This window comes from Vipera berus (assembly GCF_964194415.1).
Source record: "Vipera berus genome assembly, chromosome: 6".
Lineage (NCBI taxonomy): Eukaryota > Metazoa > Chordata > Lepidosauria > Squamata > Viperidae > Vipera > Vipera berus.
The window spans coordinates 61,639,539-61,664,623 of NC_138208.1; the positions used below are offsets into that span (position 1 = coordinate 61,639,539).

Consider the following 25,085-nt stretch of genomic DNA (forward strand, 5'->3'; position numbering starts at 1 on the left):
CTTAATGACAAAGAGCCAAATACCCTTACCTTCTGAGTAGATTCCTTCTTTTTCTTATCCTCTTTTTTTCTTTTCTTGTCTTCCATTAACTGTTCTTCCTTTTCTTGCTCCTTCTCTCTGTTAAAGTTTAAAATTAAAACTTATTCCTAAGTGTGTGCTCTATTCCCAAAGAGACTAATATATTGTAATACTGACTGACTCTACATTATGTAAATATTTTCATCAATTATAGGATTAGCTGATCTAAAATAAAACTGTCCTATACTCTATGTATATTAGTATGTATATGTATATTAACCTTCACAGTTTGTACTTTCTTAATTTCAAACTGATGTTAAAAATTGGCAACATAATTAGTACTTATTTTTGTGGGATGCTTCTCCATGAATGTATATTACTACCTTCAGGCAAATATACTCCAATAAAAATATGGCCCCAACATGACCTTCAGTCCCACAGTGTTACAAGGATTCTCCTCTTTAATATCTAAAAGGCACCACTAAATATAAAGTGATTTATTTTTATTTATATATTGCTTCAATTTTACTATATGCTACAGTATTTTTAAAAATGTAATGATATAAAACAACTGTATAAGCCAGTAAAGCAAAATAGCAGCAGCAGCTGGGGCAGAACGGTGGTGGTAGAGAAGCTACAAAAATATGCCTGCCCTGAGTCTGAAATAACACAGAAAAGATAAACTTATTTTAAAGTATGCATCTCCACAAAGTAAATTTACCTCATGTTGTCACTTAGGACTTTTCATTATGGTTCAGTTAAAAGTGCTACCCACCCATCCTTGAGCTGGCAGGTATAAAACATTTCCTGTCAATTCATATTCTATCTCTATTCTGGCTTATTAGCAAGTAACTTGAATTCTAATTTCAGGTGTGAAATACATGCATTCCTCTTTTCTGAATGCAACTAGACAGTAGTAAACAGTCAGCCAATATCAGCACTGCTTTAGTGGGCCTCTTGGAAAATCAGCTCCTGGCAGACTTCTTTTCAAGCTAAACCCACTGTGACCTGCTCCCCTGTCAGAGAGCCAATAGAAGTGGGGCTGAAGAGTAAAGCAGAATGTTCTCTCCCATTTTACTGGGCAACATTTCTCTCAAGGGTATGCTGATTTAGCACACACTAAACCTTCTGTCAAAAGAAGCTTAACCAGCAGATGATCTTTGGAGCTGCCCAGTAACGAAGAAAAAACTTTCCCCCTTTACTGATCTTCCACATCATGGATTACCTGTCATGTGGGTTTGAGTATAGGTTTACTGTTCTTACTCTCCCAGAAACTAGAGTCTGCAGAGTCTCTAGTAGGTAGAGTGCACAGTGGAAGAGCTCAGTGTGAAAACTCCCTTTCTTCTTAAAAAAAAAGATGACTGCGAGACTGATCCCACTGCATACAATCACCTGATTCTATTACAAATAACAACTCACAACAGCATCTGCACACCTTGAAATTGATAGCGTTCTTGTCTTATGGAAGATAACACCATTTTAATCCTGGAACATCCAAGGATAGGTTAAGCTACCTCCAATATAGGTTGAGATTGAGATGAAGGCAATGTTATAAGAGGCACATCAGAAAAAAAGGGCTGCTAGGGAATGTTAGATTTTCCTGATTCAAACCGATATGGACTTTGCAATATGTTGCTCAAACAGCAGATGCTTCATTAAACATTGTAGAGACTAGACGGTGAACAGGTAGTCCTTGATTTACAATCATTTGTTCAGCAATTGTTTGTTATGGTGGTGCTAAATGAAGGGATTTATGATCACTCCCCAAAATTACAGCCATTGCAAATCCCCCAGTCATGTGATCAGTTGCCATGTATTGGGATGCTTGGCAGTCCACCTGCATTTACAACTACAGGGATGCTTCAACTCCCCCCGCCCCATCTCCTCCCAACTATACTTTTTGGCCCCTTGCATTCAAAGATCAGTCACCCTAGTTAACCTTTGCTGTCTTCTCACTCTTGACAAACATGCGCACACTGGTCCCTTGCGAGGCAGCTGCTGATTGCACAAGGCTTCCTTCCAAAGGTCACACATGGCAGTTTCTTTGCTGGAACTGGAGAACACGGCTTCACTTGACCAGCAGCTGCCTTGCAAAGGGCCTTGTGCAGGCATGTCTTGTCAGCAGTGGGAGCAAGAAGATAGCAGTCAGGTGGGGCTGTAGAGTGCAGGGCATTGAAGGTGGCTGAAACTGGGCTTGGGATTTTGCACTGTGTGGCTTGGGGTTCCTGAGCTTTGCACTGTACTGCTGGGCCTGGTTAAGGTGGCTGAGGCTTTGCACTGTACTATAGCTCAGGGGCTTCTTGCAGTCTCATAACTGTGGCATGCAAAGAAGCCCTGAGCATCTATGTGGCAAGCAGCCCAAGAGCTTCATAGTTCTGGGGCTGCTTGCCACAGCACAAAGCAAGGTGTAATGTAGCCAAAAGGACAGAGAAGGAGGGGAGATAGGTAGGTGGGAGGGTGGGTGGACATGAAGGTAGCACCTTACTGAGGCTCGGGTCTGGGGGGGATCAAGCCCAGCATGGCTTTAATTGGGATGGGTCCTTAACTAAAGATTAGTGGAATTTGCTTAATGATGGCAATGGGGAACGACAAGATTGTCACATGGCATCATGCTTTATCACAGCACTATTTAGCAGTGGAAATTTTGGTCTCAAAATCGCAGTTATAACTCAAGGACTACCAGTATTTAAATTACTTGTAAAATAATTCAGATACAAGAGCTAAAGTGCCATTACTGTTCTAATGATACAAATTCTACTTCATTTTAATAGTTTAATTTTACGGAAATGTTAGGCATTTTTAAATCTCAGGAAATCATTCTATTTTGCATGAGGCTGAACAAACTAAAATATAAGCCAGATTTGCTACTGTTGTGTATTGGCAATTTAATTACCAATTAAATATTGCTTAATAACATTGTTATGCTTAAACTTATACTTAATAATACTGTTTTTGTAAAGAAACAACTATGTAGTATGGGAATGCTCCTCATCCAGTCATTTCCTCAGATGTCTAGATTGTTGTCTTCAAAGCATGTTTCTGCAAATAGAGGGTGCATTTTTTTCAGATCAACAAAATGATGATCCAAAAAGAATTGACTGACTAGCTTGTTTTCCAATCATGACATCGTTTTTGTCAATATTGTTACTAAAGGTAAAGGTTCCCTCGCACATGCGTGCTAGTCGTTTCCGACTCTAGGGGCCGGTGCTCATCTCCGTTTCAAAGCTGAAGAGCCAGCGCTTGTCCGAGGACGTCTCCGTGGTCATGTGGCCGGCATGACTAGACGCCAAAGCCGCACGGAATGCTATTACCTTCCCACCATAGTGGTCCCTATTTTTCTACTTACATTTTTACATGCTTTCGAACTGCTAGGTTGGCAGAAGCTGGGACGAGTAACAGGCGCTCACTCTGTTACGCGGCACTCGGGATTTGACCCACCAAACTGCCGACCTTCTGACAGACAAGCTCAGCGTCCTAACACACTGAGCCACCGCATCCCTATATTGTTACTACTCCACATCAAAAATGTATAAGAGCAAATTCAATAAGAATAATTCCATAAGCAAAGTCATATTATATTCTTCCTTCTCCTGTGAAAACTTATTTTCAAGATTACTAGGACTTAGCTGAGGAAAGAAAAAACATGCACCTTAAGACAACTAAAAATATTTTTTTCACGGAGCAGTGAAAAAGCACTTTTCCCATGAAAAATGATTTTTAATTACGGTACTGTTACTTATTTTATCTTGCTTTTTCTGTGCTATATTGATGTTGTCATTATTTTAAATATAAAGAGAGAAAGAAGGAATTATATAGCTGAGAGGTATGGAATTTGAAACTCCTGAGAGACATATAGTAATATAAATACTTATTCTCTATGTACAAATTCCCTATGTTTTCCAAGGATTCAGCTACATGTCTGAGCTTCAGGGAGTTACCTTTTTCTTTTAAAAAATAAGGAGATAAAGAAGGGAAACCCTACATCAGGGGTGTCAAACTCAATTTCATTGAGGGCCGCATCACCATTGCGGTTGCCCTCAGGGGGCCGGGTGGGTGTGGCCTTGGTGGGCGTGGCCTACTGGGTGGGCGTGGCCAGAGTGCGTATGGCCTACTGGGTGGGCATGGCCAGCTCTACATCGTTCGCATCAAGCGTGCCTATGGGGGCCTGGGCAGGAGTGGGACAGATCTGAGGGTCTCTGGCAGAAGGAGGGTCTCTGGGCCAGGGCCAAGGCAGTGGGGGCCGCTCCCTCACTGTTTCCAGGATGGCTTCGCGGGCCACATGGAACCACTTCGTGGGCCGGATCTGGCCCCCGGGCCTTGTGTTTGACATGTCTGCCCTACATGAATAGATCTAATTTAGTTTAGTAATTAATGCAGTTGTTGCTTCTTAGCAGAAATCCAAAGGAGCCTGCTAATTTCCATCTTTAAGTTGTATATTTGCAATAATCGATATACAGATGGGCTGTTTTACTTATCTTTTAAACACTTTTACAAAGTGTTCATTTTTAAGTTTCAATTTAAACACAATTTAAATTGGGCAATCTCTGATTTATGATTATAATTGGAACTGGAACTTCTGCCCCTAAGCCGGGGCTTTTCAACCAGTGGTACGGGTGCCACCTAGCAGGTGGTACGCGACCACCCTAGAAAAGTGGTATTAGGGGAGGGGAATGAGCTGAACTGGTGGTACCACCGCAGAAGCCTGAGCGAGAGATGGCTGGAGCTGCAGGGCTGTCAGGGCTGAGTGGAAGCGCCAGGATCAGGGCCAGGCTCCAGCTGGAAAGCAGCACTGATCCTGGTGCTTCTGCTGAGCCCAGAAGAAACACCGATCGGCCAGAATGTTGCAGCATCCCAGGGTCTTGTGATTTACATTCAGATGCTTGGCAACTGATTCATATTTATGACGGTCACAGTGTCCCAGGGTCCTGTGAAGCAACCACCCAGCAGAGGAGGAAAAATAAAAATCAAACACTCCCCCCCCCCCGCCAATTCTCAACAGAAATGCTCACAACAATGAAAACCTCAAGACAGGACGAAGACCACCACTGGGCAGGCAGCAGGTGTCTTGCTCGGCTGTGGCTTGGGGGGCACTTTTTTCAGTGACATTGTAACTTCGAACAGTCACTAAGCAAACTGTTGCAAGTCGAGGACTACCTGTACTTCATCACTTTTTTCCCTTTTTTTGGTCATCAAGTTTTTGACACCTTGCTAGGTGACTGGTAGTACTCGGATGTTGCCATATCCTAAAAGTAGTACAATGGGTAAAAAAGTTGAAAAGCCCTGCCCTAAGCAATGTTGTACCTAAGCTACAAAACTGCAGTTGTTAGGTGAGGACCTCAGACATCTGATGTCCTACCATACTTGCCTTCGCTTAATCTCCTTCCACTTGCTTATCTTTCTCCCCATCTCTATTCTTTTGGGTGCCCTCAACTCTGCATGTAGCCCTGCTGCCCCTTCTTTCACCTGCCAAGACAGCAGTGGTTCCCCAGGTGAAGGTGGAGGCTTCACGGGAAGTGCTGTGTGGTGTGGCACATTTTACAATCCTACGCCCGTTTTCCAGCAGTGCTTGCAACACAAGCTGCAAAGTACACACTGTGTCTTCCAGAAACCTGTGTCCCTCCCCTTCTCCCAGTTCTGCCCCACCCCAAACAATGCCTTTCATAAAGCTACCACCTTCACCAAGACAGCCGCTGTCAACTCTCTTGCCTTGCCTGTTGATGGAGGGCACCACACCTTGCCATACCACTGCCTCCTTCCTGGCTAGGACTGGCAAGCTCCCTTCAGCAGACAAGGCTCCACTACACTGTTGCCCACACATTATCATCCCAAGGCTGCACATTCAGCCACTGCTTGGATCCCAGGCCATCAGCAGGAGGAAGAAGACAACAAAGGTCAGATTGGTCAATGACATGCAGTAATGGTGGACAGCAGGGGTATGTGGAAGAGTGCATGGCAGAATGTCTATTTCTTTTTAATGTGACTCTCTTGCATGGCTGCTGGCATGGCTCTTGCATTCATATATGTAACAGTACTTCGTATATCCAAGCTGCATTCCAAGTACCAGACCCACTACTTTTAGATCTCTACAGATATTTCAGTTCTACTTGATATACAGGATGTACTTCAACAACGGTTCTATGTGTTCATATATTTCTTTCCTGTGTGCGTCATAGTCAATAGGTATGGAAGGATATATATTGCTGCTGTGTAAAGAGATTTCTATAAAATTGTATGTGTGAGGCTAAACTGCAGGTTATTTTCGTGATTAGCAGCCAAAAAATTATATGATACACCCAAAAGTGTTCAGGAAGCAAAATCTTTGTTGTCTAGTGATATTCCTATGGAGGCGTTCTTTGAATTTTTCAGCCTAGAGAAGATAGGACTAAAGGAGTGTTGCCTTGCTGGTAGTGACCATTATAGAATGCTGCAAACTTTTATGATTACACAATTACAGTCTATGAAAACTGATGAATTAATAAGATTTTTTTTCTTCAGAAGATTGACAAAGTTAATCTCTAATAGGATAATTATCTCAATGTAGATTTTATCACAACAGAACATAAATGTGAACGTCTATATAGATTAAGGTTAGAATTTCAAAGAAAATGCAGTTATTAATAATATACAACTGGCTTTTAAAATATTTTAGGAAATATTTCAAGGTACACCTCTTCCCACATATTCTTCCTCTTTTTTCGAGTACTGAAAGTTTTCAAAATATATTATGGCTACATCTCCAAATGTGATATGTTATTTGCTGTATGTCAGAAAAAGTGTACATATACACAAACTTAACTGTATTAAACTCAACTTTTTTTTAATAAAAAGGGAGAAGCAGAAACATCTAGAAAATAGTTATAAATAGGACTCTGAAAACTTTGATTACTTAAAAGTATAATTCTTTTTTTATCAAGAACATCAAGTTCAAATTCTACAAACTGATGATCTACTGCTGCAAACCATATAGATATTGCTTGTTCTAGTGTTGTATGTTAGTTTTATTGCAGTAGCTGAAAATTCCAAAGAATTTCTTTCAATTAATTTAACAGGTAAACTTTGTTTAACAACCACTCATTCAGCGACCAAAGTTACAGCAGCGCTGAGTAAGTAGTACTGAAGTTCCAGCACACTGGACTTCGGTCATGTGATTGTGATCTGGGTGCTTGGCAACCAGTTTTCACTTATAATGGTTGCAGCCTCCTGCAATCACATGACCACTTTTTGTGACCTTTGCTGTCAGCTTCCCACAAGTAAGTCAATGGGGAAACTGTCAGGGAAGATCAGAAATCTCTTTGGTAAGTTGTTTTCACTCTTCCCCACCTAGCAGCAGCCATCACCAGGTCCAGCACACTTTGGGGTCATCCGCACACCCTTCTCCCAAGCCGTCACAGTAGCTACTGGTGCACTCTCCCCTCCCTGGCAGCAACAATTCTTAAATGATTAGGAATTAGGCTATTTTAAAGACTGTGTTCTCCATTATTAATCTCCCACGTTTTAAGAATAATCTAAAGCAAACAGATTTTTAAAAATGAATTAACTACAAGTAGAAATGGATGGTTCCTATCTTTTCCACACAGACATGCCAGAGGAGGAGAGAGGAAACAAAATATAAGACCCTAACTCTAAGCCTCGGGGAACATGCAACATTGAGAAGTATGAAAACGGCAAATCTCAACCCACTGAGAGAGTAAATGAAATGACTAAAAATTGGCATCTTGGGCATAAGTAAACTGAGTTGAACTGAGAGTGGACACTTTCAGACAGAAGACTACACTCAGGACATGAAAAACAAGCAAGGAATGATGACGCTTTTGTAGTTATGAAAGTTATAGCAAGATCAGTACTGAAAGAAATACAACAAGAATGCAATTTGGTTAAAGGAGGTTGATAAGAAGAAAAAAGAAGCTGAAATGAAAGAACTTGCAGTAGCAGCAGAAATGGAAAAAAGAACAAGGAAGATCAAGAACTGGTCAGCACTAGGTGAAGATGAACTGCATGTTTTTTGGCTGAAACATCTGACTGGTCTACCACCCATTCGTTGCCAAGCAGTGTAACAACATACTGCAAGGAAATGTGGCTAACATTTGGCAAAATCTACTTGATAATGAAAGATCCAGAAAAAGGGGCAGCACCAGGCAACTACAGACCAATTACCTGCTTACCAACAACTTTTAAATTGCTAACTGGTACGGTAACTGATGTAGTCCAAAAGTGCCTGGTGGAAAAGAAGCTTTTTCCATTTGAGGGGAAACAGCCCAAACAGTAGAACAACAAAAGATCAACTCCTAACTGAGAAGATGATTTTAAAAAACTGCAAGGGAAGAAAGACTAACTTGAATGTAGTGTGGATTGATTACAAGAAGGCATTCAACTCCCTTCCATATGAATGGATAACAAAGTGCTTGGAACTAATAGGAGTCAGTAGACGCTTTGTGCAAATATTGATGGCACAATGGAAGAACACAGTTGCTGGTCAGTGAGGATAGATTGGGAGAGGTAATATCAAGACAGGAATCTTTCAAGGAGACTCACTATCACCACTACTATTTTGTCATTGCACTGATTCTCCTATCAACAATACTGAATAACTATTCCATGGCTATCAATCAAACATCAAAAACATCTGCCAGGATACCTCTTTTACCTGGATGATTTGCAATGATACAGAAAAATAATATCTGAAATAGGGCGTTGTCTTACCTGAACAAGATGATGGAGAATCCACGAATGGGCTAACTCTGTCTTTCTGCCCAATTAGACTAAGTCAGTCAAACTTGCCACGCCTCTCCTGGGCCAGGACACCTCCCAGTCATGACGAAGGCGAAGCAAATGACGACAGTCCGACGTGTTGGCTCCCATACCCCTGACACAGGACCTGATGGACACTAAGGGGTGGGTGTGGATTCTCCATCATCATGCTGAGAAAAAGCGTTTAGGTAAGACAATGCCCCTTCTCCAGAATGACAGATGGAGAATCCACGAATGGGACATACCAAAGCTGCCCTGTCCCTATGGGAGGGAATCAGTCTGGGCCTGTGTCCCACCCTGTGGCACTACCTGTTGCAGCACTCTCTGGCCAAATGAGGCGTCTGCGGAGGCAAACCTATCCAGTTTATAATGCCTCACGAAAGGAGAAGGCGAAGACCAAGTCACCGCCTTACAAATGTCCTCAATGGATGCCTGTGTTGCCCAAGCCGCAGAAGTTGCAGCATTACGAGTGAAGTGAGCAGTGATACACCTGGGAACTGACAGGGAATGAGACTGGTACACCCCTGCAATACAAGCCCTGATCCACCTGCCTATAGTGGAGGCAGAAACCTTCCGCCCCATAGTAGAGGGTTGAAAGGAAACGAAGAGGGCTTCCGACTTGCGAAAGGATGCTGTCCGCTTAATATAGTGGCGTAAAGCCCTGCGGACGTCCAGATTATGCCATTGCCATTCCAAGGCATGAGATGGATGAGGACAAAAATCCGGAAAAATGACTTCCTGCGCTCTATGAAACAAGGTATTGAACTTAGGAATAAAGGAGGGATCCAATCAAAGGACCACCCTGTCAGCATGAAAAACAGTCATCATCATCCACCTCCGGAGACCAGACCCTCTGGGCAGACGAGGAAGGATAAGCAAGCTGTGGCCCAAATACAGATTCCTCTGCCAGAGAAGAGACCTGCTTAGCACCCATCGTGCCCTGTTTCTGGGCCTTGGCAAACTGTCTTTCTAAGGCCTGGTGCCTCCTGCTGGCCTCTTTCTCTGCCGCCTTGGAGGACCTTTTGCCAGAGATGGCCTTGGCTTTGGCCTTGAGCTTTCCAGCAGCCCCCAGTTTGGAGGACTTATGCTTTGATTGCGCAGGAGTGTTGGGGGCACCATGTGAAGTCTGAGGTGCGGTGTTGTCTGCCATCACAATTGGGAGATATCTCAGTGGAATGCTGAGAGGGATCTCAAACAGAGGAGCAATGTACTGATCTGAGGCTGCATGCCACTCCCGGGGATCAATAAGTACTCTATGGCAATGGTGGCTGCAGGCCCTACTTAATGGACAACTGGCACACCTGCAAAGCTCCTGATGGCCTTAAGACTAGTTGAAGCACCTTTGGAGCACAGGCCAAGTCTATTGTGGCGACAGATCACCTCAGTGATAACAAGCCAGCTCACATGTAGAAACCTAGTGGCGACAGATCACCTCAGTGATAACAGCCAGCTCACTAGTCCTAGTTGGTGGCGACAAGGCCAAGGATGGCACAGCCAGCACACTTTGTTGGAATGGACAATGAGAACCACTAGGTTGAGGTCTAGAACTGCAATTGAAAACCTCCTGTGCTTGATCATTCACTTCTGAAAAGATTTGGAGTCAAGACAAACAATGAATGGGTCTGATGTTGTTGAGTCAGCATAAAACTGATGACACAAACAAAATTGAACTGCAAGCAGAAGGAATCCAAACTCAGAGCCCTCTGCAATGATTAGAAGGAAGAAGCCTGAAAAGGGGCCTTGCTCCTGTCCAGTGCTTCAGAGGCCAGCTTCCCTTGGATTGACAAAGCAAACTGCAACTCTGTAGTTTGGGGGTGCTTGAAATCCACCCCCTCCCCCTCCTGAGCTGGCAAGGACAAACTGAGCCAAAAGCTTTCCGGAAAAACTGGGACGATAGCAATGCCCAAAATGGCGGCCGCTACTGAAAATGAGCACAGGAGGGAATCTGTTCCTTCCCCTCAAGACCGGATAGAAGGCAAGCAAATGTTAAACTCTTCACGTGCCTCTGCTACTTCAGGCACGCTGAAAAAAACAAGCAAGGAAGAATTTCTAAGTGAAAGCCTCCCCACAGACTTGCAAAATGCAAAAATGGAATTCAAAATGGCGGCTGCAATAAACGCACTGAGAAAACGAAAGCCAGAGAAGTCAGAAGAGGCTGCAGCTTAGTCAGAACTTGCAGCTAGAAAAAAAGAGAATGTTTTCACAAGCTCCTGCAATTTCAGACACTCTGAAACAGACAGCTGAACTGAGAAAAATTCCCCCCAAACTGACACTAAACAGCAGGCATTCAAAATGGCCGCCGCCGAAAAATGAAAGCCTGAGGCTTTTGGAAGGCTTCAGTTCAGACAGAGCTTGAAGCTGGAAAGGGAAAGGAGAAGCCAGATACTGCACTAATCCCAGCGCAGGGGGTGAGAAGAATCCACTAAGGGGGAAAAAAACCTACGACCTGCTCAAATTACTCTGAAGAGAAGACTCAGCAGGATTCTGGGAGCCAAATTTGCTACGTCTTTTTTGGGGACAGACTAAGTCGTGACTGGGAGGTGTCCTGGGCCAGGAGAGGCGTGGTAAGTTTGACTGACTTAGCCTAATTGGGCAGGAAGACAGAGTTAACCCATTCGTGGATTCTCCATCTATCATGCTGGAGAATCACTGCTCAACACTGTCCCTATATACAGCCAAGATATTACGATGAAGTTTGGACAGGACAAATGTGCCAGGCTCACCATCAAACTGGGAAGCATACTGAAAATTGAAGGAATTAAGATGCCCTATGGAAATAATATCAAGAGTTTGGATGAAGATAATAACTATAAATACTTGGGCATCCTTCCAGCTAATAACATCATGCACAATGAAGTAAAAAAAAAAAAGGTTAGAAGTAAACAGAACAGGAATGTCAAACTGCCGGCCTCTGGGCCGGACACATCATCCGGAAGCTGCACCCACCCCATTGCCGGCAATGGCAAAACTGTCCCAATACGTTGCGCGACGTCATGTGACGTCGCGAGTTTGACACGTCTGAAATAGAAGTTCAAACTCAGTGGAAGAAATACCATCAAGACAATTAACAGGTAGGTTCCAGTCATTAGATTGCAGGCAACCAATTTTCTATGGGTTTCTTCCAAATAATTACCTCAGCTATTCTGTGCATGGCAGAATATTTAAAACACTAAAGTGAGGTTACTTTAGATAAGACGTTTCACCATTTTATCTGTGAGATAAATGAGAGTTGCTTGTTAAAAAGAAAATGCCATATTAATCCTCTTTTCTTAAACTAAAGTTTATATAAATGAGCCTGAATTTGACAAGACTTCCCTATTATATAGTTTAAGTACTTCCTCTTTACAAAATTCTGCATATTTATAAAAGAAAGCCACCAGGCAAAAGGCTAGCAATTCCATAGAAAGAGTGTTGATTCATGATAAAGGCTAACATCAAATATCCACAAAGACTGCAAACAGGTTTTCATTTTCCTATGTTATTAAAAGATTATCAATTTAAAAAATATTGGCAAATAGATTAATGTTAGTTTTGAAACAGATGGTTCATACAGATCAGTCTGGATTTATAACTGGAAGATATATGAAATATGATGTAAGACAATTAGTTAACTTAATTGAGTATTTGGATAAGAATAACCAAGTCCATGCGGCATTGATATTTTTGGATGCTGAAAAAGCTTTTGATCAATTCAATTGGCAATTTTTATTGAAAGTTGTGGAAAAGATGAATTTTGGGGATGAATTTCTGCAATCTATTAAGGCCATATATCAACAACAATTGGCGCAAATTATAATTAATGGGGGATTAACAGATGCATTTAAAATTGAAAAAGGTACAAGACAAAGGGTGTCCCCTCATTATTGTTTATTTTAACATTGGAGATTTTATTGATTAAAATTTGGGAATCAACTAAAATAAAGGGAATAAAAATAAAACAGAATGATTATAGGTTAAGAGCATTTGCAGATGACTTGGTTGTTACACTACCTCAACCGATTGAATCGGTTGTAGATTTGATGGAAATTATAATACAATATGGGAAAGTTTCGGGCTTTAAGGTGAATAATAATAAGACTAAAATTTTATCTAAAAATATGACTATGAATGAGAAGGATATGTTAGTAAAATTGACAGGTTATAAAATTGTGAAAAAGGTTAAATATTTGGGGGTATATATTACAGCTTCTAATGTGAAATTATATAAGAATAATTATGAGATGTTATGGTCAAAAGTACAAAAGGATTTAAATAATTGGAAAAAATTACAATTATCTTTGTTGGGAAAAATTTCAGCTGTTAAATGAATGTTTTACCAAAGTTTCTCTTTTTGTTTCAAATGATACCTATTTTGAAAAAAGATGCCAATTTGGATGAATGGCAGAAGGGTATTAATAAATTTATCTGGGCGGGGGAAAAACCGAGAGTTAAACTTAAGATTTTACAAGATGCTCGGGAAAGAGGAGGACTTAAAGTGCCTAATTTGAAATTATATTATGATGCAGTGGTTTTAACACTGGTTAGTGATTGGCTTAATTTGACCAATAAAAGTATACTTTATATTGAGGGATGGGACTTATTATATGGGTGGCATGCATATTTGATTTATGATAAAAAAGTTGATAAGGCCTTTAAATCTCACATTTTAAGAAGTGCTTTATTGCGTGTTTGGAAAAAGTATTATTATAAGTTAAATTATAAAATACCAATTTGGGGGATTCCTGGACACGCAATAGAGGGGGTATCTATGGGTGTGAATTTGGATATGACTTCTTATAAGCAATTACTTAGATTGGAAGGGAGTGACTGGCAATTAAGGTCACTAGCCGAGCTAAAACAAGAAAATATTGTAGTCTTGGTTTCATTATACTCAATTGCAAGTTAGGTGGAAGTTAGACCAGAAGGTTGGTTTGATGCTGATGGATGAAAATTTGGTAAAACAGATCAAAGATCAAACTAGAGCGCACATAGAGAATTTATAATGCTTTAATAGAATTGGACTCGGAAACGGAATTGGTGAAAGATTGTATGGTAAAGTGGGCTCAAAATATTCAAGAACCGATTCCATTGGATGTGTGGGAGGTAATTTGGGTTAGAAATGTAAAATTTACTCAAGCTCAAAACTTAAGAGAAAATTTTTATAAAATGTTTTATAGATGGCATTTGGATCCTAAAAAGCTGTCTTGTATGTATTCTAATTTACAGCCCAAATGTTGGAGATGTGGTAGTTTGGATGCTACCTATTTTCATATTTGGTGGACTTGTAGAAATATAAAAGCTTTTTGGATTAAAATTTGGTGGAACATTCAAAAGATTTTTAAGAGAAAGATAAAGTTTACTCCACAATTATTTTTATTGGGTGTTATTACAGACTGTGACACTAAAGAAATTAATTTGATGCTGAATTTGATAACAGCTGCGAGGTTACTGGTAGGGCAATATTGGAAGAAGGATTGTCTGCCTACTATAGAGGAATGGACGCTTAAAGTTTCAAACTTAGCAGAAATGGCTAAGATTTCTGCTTACTTGAAAGATCATTCACAAGAGAGATACATTTCGGTTTGGAGAAGATGGATAGATTATATTCAGAAAAAATATGGGACTAAAAAGTTCCATTTAGCTTATGAGTAAATTTTAGATTGTTATTGTTATAATTTAAATTTTTTCTAGAAGTTGGGTATTTTAGAGTGTTGGTAATTATGTTAAAGGCGGGTTAAAGTGTATTATGTATTTGTTTTTTTATATAGTTGATTAATGTTAGTTAGATTATGATTATTATATATTTGTAACCCTGTAATCAGCTTTGGGAAGTGGGGGAGGGGGGTTAGGGGGGGTTGGGAAGGGGATTATATTGTAACTTTTTATAAAACTTTTCAATAAAAAGAAAAAAGATTATCAATTTAAAATGTGAAAAAAATCTACCACTGCCAATCTACCACTGCCAAAAGAAACTCTGAAATGTTAAACTTTGGTTATATTGTTAGCTCAATAGGAGAATGTATGGACTAATAATTTAAAGTTTATGTTGAATTACAGTTGAAAAGTAATTTTTTATAAAATGATGTCTCAATGGTATTTGACTCTGGACAAACTGGCAAAAATGTATAAACAAACTTCTAATGATTATCGGAAATGTAACCAAACTCCAGATATATTTTATCACATATGGTGGTCTTGTAAGTAAGTATATGCTAAATCATATTGGATAAACATAATAGTACAGAAAATACTCAAAATGCAAATACTAATGAAACCTGAAGCTTTCTTGTAGTTATTATGGACAAATAGAAAAATAGTTTTGGACCTTATTTCTTTATATGGTGACTGCTGCAAGGATTGAAAGAAAAAGGGATGCCAACTGTTAAAGAATGTATGTTAACACTGAATGAAGTGGCTGAGATGGTTTAATTAACTGCATTGATTAGAGACAATAGATTAGATTAAGTTCATACCAGATTAGAAGCTGTTTGGGGACTTTCTGCATGTTAAATACAATAACAAACTGTTAACAGAGGGTTCTGTACTTGGGGTTACTGTTAACATTTTTTTTTAAAGTGAGTAGATGATGGTGGATTGACCTGACAACAGATTTTTTTTAATTACTGTACTGGAGCTGCTGGGTCTTTGATTTACTTGGGATGTTTTGGAGGATTTTAGTTGGTTGTGTATTAGAATAATGTCATTTAATTGTAATAATACCTTGCTGTTTTCTCAGATGTTTTTGATGTTATGGCAGTGTTATCCTTTTCACAGCTTGTGTTGATTGGGCTATATAGGGTTGAATAGTCAGGCACTTTTTCTGGAAGTTGCTTTTTTTTGTCATAATAAAGGACCAAACAGAGAACACACATGAAATGGTCAGCATCTTCAAAGGAATAAAATTCACCATGGGAAAAGAAAACAATAACATGCTACTCTTCCTGGATATCCTTATCAGCAGAGATATTGATGGCAAATTAGAAACAAAATCTACCTTAAAACTACCCACATCAACCAGGTGCTTCAAAACCCAACTTGCCACAAGAGAAGCTATGTAAGAACACTATTTAGATGAGCACAAATGCACTACAGCAACCCTGAGCATTAGAAAAAGGAAACACATCAGCTATACAACATCTTCTAACAAAATGGATAGCCATACAACTTCATCAAAAAGTCCTCCTCACCAGAAATCAGCACCCAGATGAGCAGAGATTAATACCAAGATTTAGGCAAATAATCAAGGAGCAAACAATACTCTAATCAAGAAACTGTGAAACAAATTAATAGTAAACAGCCTAATCAAGGACCAACCAAAACCACACACCCACCAACACTGACAAGGCAAGCCATTCGAATATAAAATGAGAGCAAACGCCACTCCCTACTAGCACTGATGATGTTACCTACTTTGATAATGAAGCGTCTGCAAGAAAACAAGCTCAGAGAGCATTGTAGACTCCACAATTCAGACATGTCAAACTCGCGACATCACGCAACGTATCGGAGCCTTTTCGCCATTGCCGGCAATGGGGTGGACACGGCTTCTGGATGACACGTCCGGCCCGTGGGCTGGCAGTTTGACACCCAGTATCTGGTCCTCAGTAGGCACTCCTTAGTTGTCTGGATAGGACAAGCAGAAACTATTGGGGAAAGCTAGTTGCTTATACATTCAGGCCTTATGTTAATATAGAGCTTTATAGATAGTGCCCAAGCACCTCTCTTTATTAGCCAAGTCATGCAGAGGTCCAGTGCACAAGTGGTAGAACTGAGAAGGCTTGAAACATAAACCAAGGTTTTCACTGATTATTGACTGCCTTAATCTTAAAACTGGCATATTTCCTGATTAAACCTCATATAAAAATTTGCACCTGACAAACAAGCTATTATATTTAATTTGTGGCAAAGGGATTTGCATAGGGATAACAAAATCAATTATTAAAATTGGCAATGAATATAAATGGACATAAATGAAGAAATGTTGCTTCTCCAATAAAGTTTATTGTATTAAGTTAGTCTGTGCTTGTTTTATGGATGTTTACTGATAATTCAGAAATACAAGGAGAAAACTTTTAAATAGTTTTCTGTTTCATGGTAAAGGTTAAACAAGTTTCCCATGTATCTTGCTAACTTTGGTTTATTTTCTTTTAGATCAGGGGTTCCTAACTGGGGTGCGAGACGATATTCTGGGGGTGCGAAAACTTGGGTTTAGAAATTTCAAAATTATAGTGTATATGCATAATTCGTTGCCATTATTTCAAACTTTTGTAAGGGGTGCAAGAATATATCAGAAGCGTTCTAAGGGTTCGGGATATAGAAAAGGTTGGGAACCACTGCTTTAGATGAATCAAAGAGAAATTAGTATTAATTATTTCCCAGCCTTTAATATTAATATTTTTTCATCCTCAGACAACTGACATTCAATAATACTAATAAATAATCATGGAAAGTTTTAAATGCACCAGGAAACAAAAATAAGAACTGAAAAATCACTGCAGCCACTAGTTATCACTATAGTCCTTGCTTCCCTGAAACTCTACAAAGAATCCTGTGTAGAGTAGAAAAATACTCAAATTTTATACTTGTTTAGCAGCTACCTTGTTTAGAGATCATCAAAAATCATTTCTGATAATGTGTGCATTTACAGCCAAATTTTCTGTGCTGACTACATTGGCTGGCATGAAACCAGCACTGTCATAGTCATACAAGAGAACTGTATCCAAGAGCTTGGCAACCAGAGAGCTTCAAGGCTTCTTTCTCTTAGTCACATGTTCACTTAACGATTTAGAAGACAAATTGTAGTCAGTAAATGAGGAGGATAAATTTCACAAAATCAAAAATTGCACGTTCAACAGTCAAAACCACAAGTACCTAACTTCAATCACGCCATCAAATTAAAACATATATTGACTGGGAAAATACAGAAATAGCAGAACAGTCAGAGAATTCCTTGAAGCAAAGCACTCAGTTAAAGAAACCATTAACAGACTGAGTCAAGCTCCTGATTCAAACCATACATAACGCAGAGGAACAATCAGAATAGAGCTAACTCCATTCCCACCTGAGAATCAATTGATAGTTCTCAAGATGCATCCAATCACCAATCAACCATACAGTCACAGTGAGTTGGATAGCCTGTAAAGTCTCTTAATTAAATCAATCGATCAATTGAACAGAATTCTAATTCCATATATTCAACCTCAGCAGCGTTGTGTGAACTTCAATTCTTAAAATTCCCCAGCCAGCATACTAGCTGAAGAATTCTGGAAATTGAAGTTCATACATCTTAATGCTGAGGTTGAGTAACACTGCATAGATTTTATATATTTAATATTTGCATTTGTATACCGCCCTTTCCCTGAGGACTCAGGGCGGTTTACAGGGAATTAAAAATCAAAGCATACAAAAGTTAAGACCAATTTAAAAAGCATTAAATTCACCCTGTACATTAAAACCCCAGTTAAAATTTTCCCCTCAGCCTGGGCCCGAGAGCTCAAAGAGCCAGGTCTTCAGGCCCCGGCGGAATGATCGAAGGTCGGGAGCAGTCCTCAGCTCTACTGGCAGCTGGTTCCAGAGGGCAGGCGCTCCCACTGAGAAGGCCCTATCCCTGGGTGTCACCCGCCGGCAATCTCTCACCGGCGGAACCCTGAGCAGACCCTCCCTGTGGGAGCGCACTGGGCGAAGGGCGTTTGATGCCGGCAGCAGGTGTTCCCTCAAATAACCCGGACCCAGGCCATGTAGGGCTTTATAGGTGATAACCAGCACCTTGAATTTCACCCGGAGGGCAACCGGAAGCCAATGCAGCTCGCGGAGTAGAGGTGTTACATGGGAGTATCGGGAAACCCCCATTACAACTCGCGCGGCCGCATTCTGCACCAGTTGAAGCCTCCGAGTGGTCTTCAAGGGCAGCCCCATGTAGAGAGCGTTACAGTAGTCCAAACGGGAGGTCACAAGCGCATGAGTGACTGTGCGTAGGGCGTCTCGGTCCAGATAGGGACGCAACTGGCGCACCAGGCGAACCTGTGCAAAAGCCCCCCTGGTCACGGCTCCTATGTGATCTTCAAAATTGAGCCGTGAATCCAGGAGGACGCCCAAATTGCGAGCCCTATCAACGGGGGGTAACACCTCACCCCCCATCATTAGAGGTGGAATAACTTGGCTAACCCGAGACGCCGATATGCACAGCCACTCAGTCTTGGCGGGATTGAGACGAAGCCTGTTTCTCCCCATCCAGACCTGGACCGCCTCCAGGCACCGGGACATCACGGAGAGGGCATCACTGGGTTGGTTCGGGGTGGAAAGAAAAAGTTGGGTATCATCAGCGTACTGGTGATACCCCACCCCAAAACCACGAATGATCTCACCCAGCGGCTTCATGTAGATGTTGAACAGGAGGGGCGAGAGAACCGACCCCTGAGGGACTCCACAAATGAGAGACCTCGGGGCGGATCTCTGCCCTCCTGTCAACACCGACTGCGAGCGGCCCTGGAGGTAGGAGGAGAACCACCGTAGGACGGTGCCTCCCACTCCCAACCCCCTGAGACGCCGCAGCAGGATACCATGGTCGATGGTATCGAAAGCCGCTGAGAGATCTAATAGGACCAGGACAGAGGAGCAACCCCTGTCCCTAGCCCTCCAGAGATCATTCACCAGCGCGACCAATGCCGTCTCCGTGCTGTGTCCGGGCCTGAAGCCCGATTGGTACGGGTCCAGATAATCAGTTTCCTCCAGGAACAGAGGGAGCTGATGCGCCACCACACTCTCAACAACCTTCGCCAGAAAGCGAAGGTTGGAGACTGGACGATAGTTGTTTAAAACAGCCGGGTCCAAAGCAGGCTTCTTGAGGAGGGGTCTCACCACCGCCTCCTTCAAGGCGGCAGGGAAGACACCCTCCTTCAAAGAAGCAGTTATCACTGCATGGAACCAGCCTCGTGTTCCCTCCCGAGCCGCATAAGCTAGCCAGGAGGGGCACGGATCCAACAAACAGGTGGTGGAGCTCAGTCTCCCCATGATCCTGTCCACATCATCAGGGGAAACAGGGTCGAACTCAGTCCAGATAGCGTGCTCAAGACCGCCTGATTCCTCCACATCAGACTCTGCCCAGTCAGAGTCCAAGCCGGTCCGGATCCGAGCGATTTTGTCCGTCAGATGATGACTAAACTCCTCGGCTCGTCCCTGCAAGGGATCCTCCCTCACCTCCTGGTTAAGGAGGGAGCGAGTCACCCTAAACAGGGCGGCCGGGCGATTATCTGCGGACGCGACAAGGGCGGCAAAGTAATTAGACTTCGCCGTCCTTATCGCCGCAAGATAAGACCTTATGAAGGTTCTTAACTGCAATCGGTCGGATTCGGATCGGCTGGATCTCCAACCGCTCTCTAGACCTCGTCTCCGACGCTTCATCTCCCGGAGCTCCACAGAGAACCATGGAGCCCAACGGGATCTGCGCCGAGTCAGAGGTCGCATGGGTACAACACAGTCGAGTGCCCTGGTGGCAGCCGTTTCCCAGGCCTCCACCAGAGCATCGACTGGGCTGTGGGTAAGGGTGATAGGTATCGGCCCAAGCGCCCTCTGGAACCGATCCGGGTCCATTAGGCGCCTGGGGCGGAACCACCTGGTCGGTTCCGCCGCCCAGCGGCGGGGGATGGCATGACGGAAAACCAGCCTCAGGAGGTGATGATCTGACCATGACAGAGGGGTGATGGACGGAGAACCCCCTCCCAGATCATCCAACCACTGTCCAGACAGGAACACCAGGTCGAGAGTATGATCCCCCTCGTGAGTAGGGCCCTCAATAACCTGGGTCAGGCCCATGGCTGTCATGGAAGCCATGAACTCCCGAGCTAACTCCGACGACCCCCCCAGTGATGGCAGGTTGAAGTCACCCAGGACTATAAGCCTGGGGAACTCCACCGCCAACTCTGAGAGGGTGTCGAGCAGCTCAGGCAGGGCTGTTGCCACACAGCTGGGCGCCAGGTATGTGAGCAACAAGCCCAACTGAACCCGAGGACCACATCTCAAGAGGAGGGATTCACTCCCGGCCATCTGGACAATGGTGGCCTCCCGGGGACACAAAGTCTCCCGAATAACCACTGCCACCCCACCACCCCTGCCCTGAGCCCGTGGCTGGTGCAGCACCCGGAAACCTGGCGGGCATAACTCGGTGAGAGGCACCCCTCCCTCCGAACCCAACCAAGTTTCCGTGATGCACGCTAGATCCGCACATTCCTCCTCGATCAGATCACGGATGAGGGGAGCTTTGTTAACTACGGATCTAGCGTTAAAATAGACCAACCTGAGCTCAGGGGCCTGATCACCCTCATCCCCGGGTAGGAGGGTGCTAACCGGAGGGTCGGAGCGCGCCACCGCTCGGAGATAGCGGGGGCGCGATCCCAGATGTTGATATGGCCCTCCGCGCAAACACCTGCTGCCATACCCTATCGCCGTGGGGATTCGATGCCCCACCCCCACATTCCCAGCGCCAGCAGCCACCTCCCCCGACCCCATCCCGTCGGGACCTCTAACAGGTCCAGACTGAGTGCCGGTTACAGATTCCTTCCCCACCCTCCCCTTCCTCCCCCTCCCTAACCTCTTAAAATAACCGGCTAAGAATCTTATCAGGGGCCTCTTAGCGCGTCTTAACTCGAGGCCCCCGTCCAAGCCCAACCACCTCTCGGAGTCCCAAAGCTTGGACCCGTCATTAAGGGGAGTATGGAAACAGGCGACAGGTCGCGCCCATGAGGCAGAAACCGCCCTAAGGGCATACAAATCCGCTTCGGAATAACGATAGATCATATTGTGCTCGAATAGTCTCTCAGGGCCGATGTTACTAATATATCCAGAGGATCGCTCGTTGATGGTACATAGATGGAGAAAAAAAAAAGTCCAGTGGGCGTATCTCTCAATCTGCAAAGCCATCTCAGCTCTCACCTGAGATGGAAATCCAAAAGACAACCTCAGCCGTCCTCTCACTCCGGCTGAGGCATCTGACTGGAGCAGAGAGAGAAAAAGGGGATCCTGAGCCAGGCCCACCCCAACTGGTCTCTCACACCAGTGAGGCGGACGCTGACCAGTCCAAAACCGTCCTCCCACCACGGTTCGGTCCCGTCCACATTGGACTATCAATAGGGAGATCTTAATTCCCATCAGGTACGGAGTCAGTCATAACGCCTGCCAGGCAGCAAAAAGTAAAGGACAGGGAGGCCAAGCCTCTGTTGATCCTCACACCGCCAATCAGCGCCGTCAGTCAATGCCCGTCCGCCAGTCCAAACCATCTCCAACGGAGGAAAGAGGTAGTCCCAGCAGCTATATTGAATAAAAAAGTTCGCTAGCATGTCCGCCGAGGCCGATGACCAGGCCCACAGTCTGCAACCACCATCCGGGAGGAGAGGAGGCTCCGCACCGCAGAAAACGGTGCCAGCCAGCCAATGGTAGTAGAAGAATCTCCGTCCGGTGGGATCATCGCCGCTGCCCCTCCAACAACAGAGGGTATCCACGACGAGCAAGCAGAGGAAGGAAGACAGGCAAGACATCCCGGGCTTCCCGGTGCTATAATAGTGCTCGGCGCCATAACGGAGCTCAGCAGGTCGGCAGGAAATTCTCAGCGCTGCTCGTTCAAATCAGCAGACCGCTGGTTGGGGGGGGGGCTCGGCGTCAGGAAAAGCAGCGCCCAGCAGCTGTTCCAACAATCCCCAATCCCCAAAGCTGCCTCAGCCCGCGAGCAGATGGAAACAAAGCAGACGCCCGAGGTTCACGACGTGGCAGCGCTCAGCGCCATGATGAGGCTCAGCAAGTCAACAGACAGTTCTCGGCACCGCTCGCTAGAATCCACAAAACGCTGTTTCGGAGGGGGGGGGCTCAGCGCTACAGAGAGCAGCGCTTAGCAGCTGTTTTAGAAACCCCCGAGTCCCGGAGTAGCCACAGCCAACAGCAGCACGAAGTCGCCTCGGCCAGCAGCAGATGAAAAAGCAGGGCTGACATCTCGGGTTTCACAGCGTAGCAGCGTTCGGCGCCATCATGGGCCGGCAGGTTGACAGGCGGCAGATGTCAAAAGCCGCTAGCTCGAAGGGGGGGGGATCAGCGCCGCAGAAAAACAGCGCCCAACAGCTGTTTTTAGATCCCCCACCCCCGGAATCGCCTCGACATACCGTGGGCTTCCCCGAGCTAAATCCTTTAAAGCCCTCAAAGAGCGCCCGAAGCCTAAGTTGCGGCCGTCGCCATCTTGGGCAGAAAAAAAAAAAAAAAAAAAAAAAAAAAAAATATATTGGTGAATGCCTACTTTTGAACCATTGTGCTGAGGAAACCTTGTTGGAATAAAGGCAAAATATTTACAAAAAGCATGAGCTGTACATTAACACTGATCTCCCTAATACTGTGGAATACCTGCAACTAAAAGTATATATGTACAATTTTAAATGTCAACAAAATGCATGCAATAATTTGATAATGCTCATACTATCAAGATATGCAACATAAGAAGCAATGTATAGTTTGCTAAGGCAACAAAGCTTTAAAATTCTTAGAAATTTAATGGTTTGTATTATGAAAGCATATTTAGAATATATGTCCCATATTTCCTGTTTCTATGAATCTGGTAAAATAAAATACCATTTTGACACATTAGCTATAACTGGGGTAAATTGCACTTTAAAAATTGCATTAATTTGTATTTAAAATTAACTGATTTCAGAAGGAAATTTCAGGTCAGTACAAGTACATTAAAATATATCTATTAGCTTGGATCTCAACTACAGTATTTTTATTGATAAAGTTTTATAGGGCAGTGCAAAAAGTTTAGTTCCATAATTGATCATGACACCAATTTAAGGTTCAAATCTGTTTAAAGAAAATTCCACAGCATGAAAGGTATTCTTAAAGAAGTATGCTATTGATTCTAATGACAGACAAAAAAACCCTGCTACCCATGGAAATCTTTTTAAGAAAATTGTAGATAGGTAACCTGGTCCAGTCATTTAGGGATTAAACATCCAGTATTTTGAATGGGACTCAGAACTGTAGCACCAACCCATGCAGTTGATACAAAATCAGCTAAAATGATTGACCATCTAGATTCCATACCACAGAGGTCATCAACCTTTTCACTCTGGAGGCCCAGAGGGAAAGGGAACAGCTGGGAAATTTGTGTGTGAGCGCACATGCATGTGGAAATAGGGTCACACACACCTGCATGGGGCTAGCGGCCCCATTTGTGCAGGTGCTAGCTGCCACTGCTAGCACCTGCACACATGTGCAAACGGGCTGTGCAACCCACGGGTGTACTAGTGGCCCTGTTTGCACCAGTGCTAGCCACAGCTGTTAGTCCTGTGCACATGCACAAATGGGTCTGCAGGCACTAACACAAGTGGGGGTAAGTGCGCGCACTGTCCCGTGGCCCAGTGACCACAGCCCGGTAGTGGGCCACGGCCCATAGGTTGGGGACCCCTGACATACCTCATGTTCCAGCTGAAATTTCTGAAATACCTTCAAAAGCAAGTCTACACAAAAACACATTATAGTAAACAAGACTGGGTTCTAGCAGATAGATATATAAAGCTAAGTATTTTTTATATAAAGCTACCACTGATATGCAAATAATATTTAATAAAAAGGTGCTTGTGGCTACTGCTACCATCTCAACTTCAATAGTAAGGAATCAAGAACTTACAAACTGGGCTTAATTCTACATGGGCAGTGGCATATCAACTAGTATCCAGCAAATCTCTTTCATCTCAAAACCAGACTTGTACCCAGACTGAAACTGATTCAGATAACCAGCGCTCTTTTTTAACCTGAAATACTGGTGTGCTCTTTGACATACCAGAATTAAATGTTTCTGGGTTTTGTAGAAATTCGATTCCCCTTTAAATTTGAACAGATCTTAGTTTTATTGGAATTTGAACTAATTTTCTATACATAAATAAGAAATAATGTATTCAAAACACAATATTTTAACACAATGTGAAACAAAAGGGAATCAAGGTAGTTTGTTTACACTAGTTCTTAAATAACATTTTGCTGATTTATAGCACATCTTGCTCAGAAAGAATTACTATCATCAAGAATACTTTGCCAGGTTGAAATCAGGAAATTATAAAAGGGAAAATTGTATGTTTAAAATGGAACATTATCAATAATTAAAATAAATGAAATGCAATTATTAATGAAATACTAAATCCACACATCCATTGTAGGCATTCTGCTAAACCCAGATATTAAGTCATCACAAATGCTAGAATCTAGGAAGTAACATTTTGTATAGCACTAGAATTATTTATTGAACAAATATTGCAAGCTGAAACTATATATACAAAAAGAGTCTAAAGAGAGATCACTAAATTGATCAG

The 25,085-nt window shown here is 43.0% G+C and overlaps 1 protein-coding gene across 21 annotated transcripts in view; it reads right to left on the reverse strand.

Annotated features, from left to right (window-relative positions):
- Positions 1–25,085, reverse strand: part of TNRC6B (trinucleotide repeat containing adaptor 6B) — a 131,654-nt gene that overhangs the window by 70,738 nt on the left and 35,831 nt on the right. For all 21 annotated transcript variants that reach the window (XM_081330874.1, XM_081330870.1, XM_081330867.1 and 18 more), the window contains one exon: positions 30–117. In XM_081330874.1, the coding sequence (XP_081187000.1) occupies positions 30–86 (57 nt within the window). In that variant the 5' untranslated portion in view covers positions 87–117. The remainder of the gene's footprint in view (positions 1–29; positions 118–25,085) is intronic.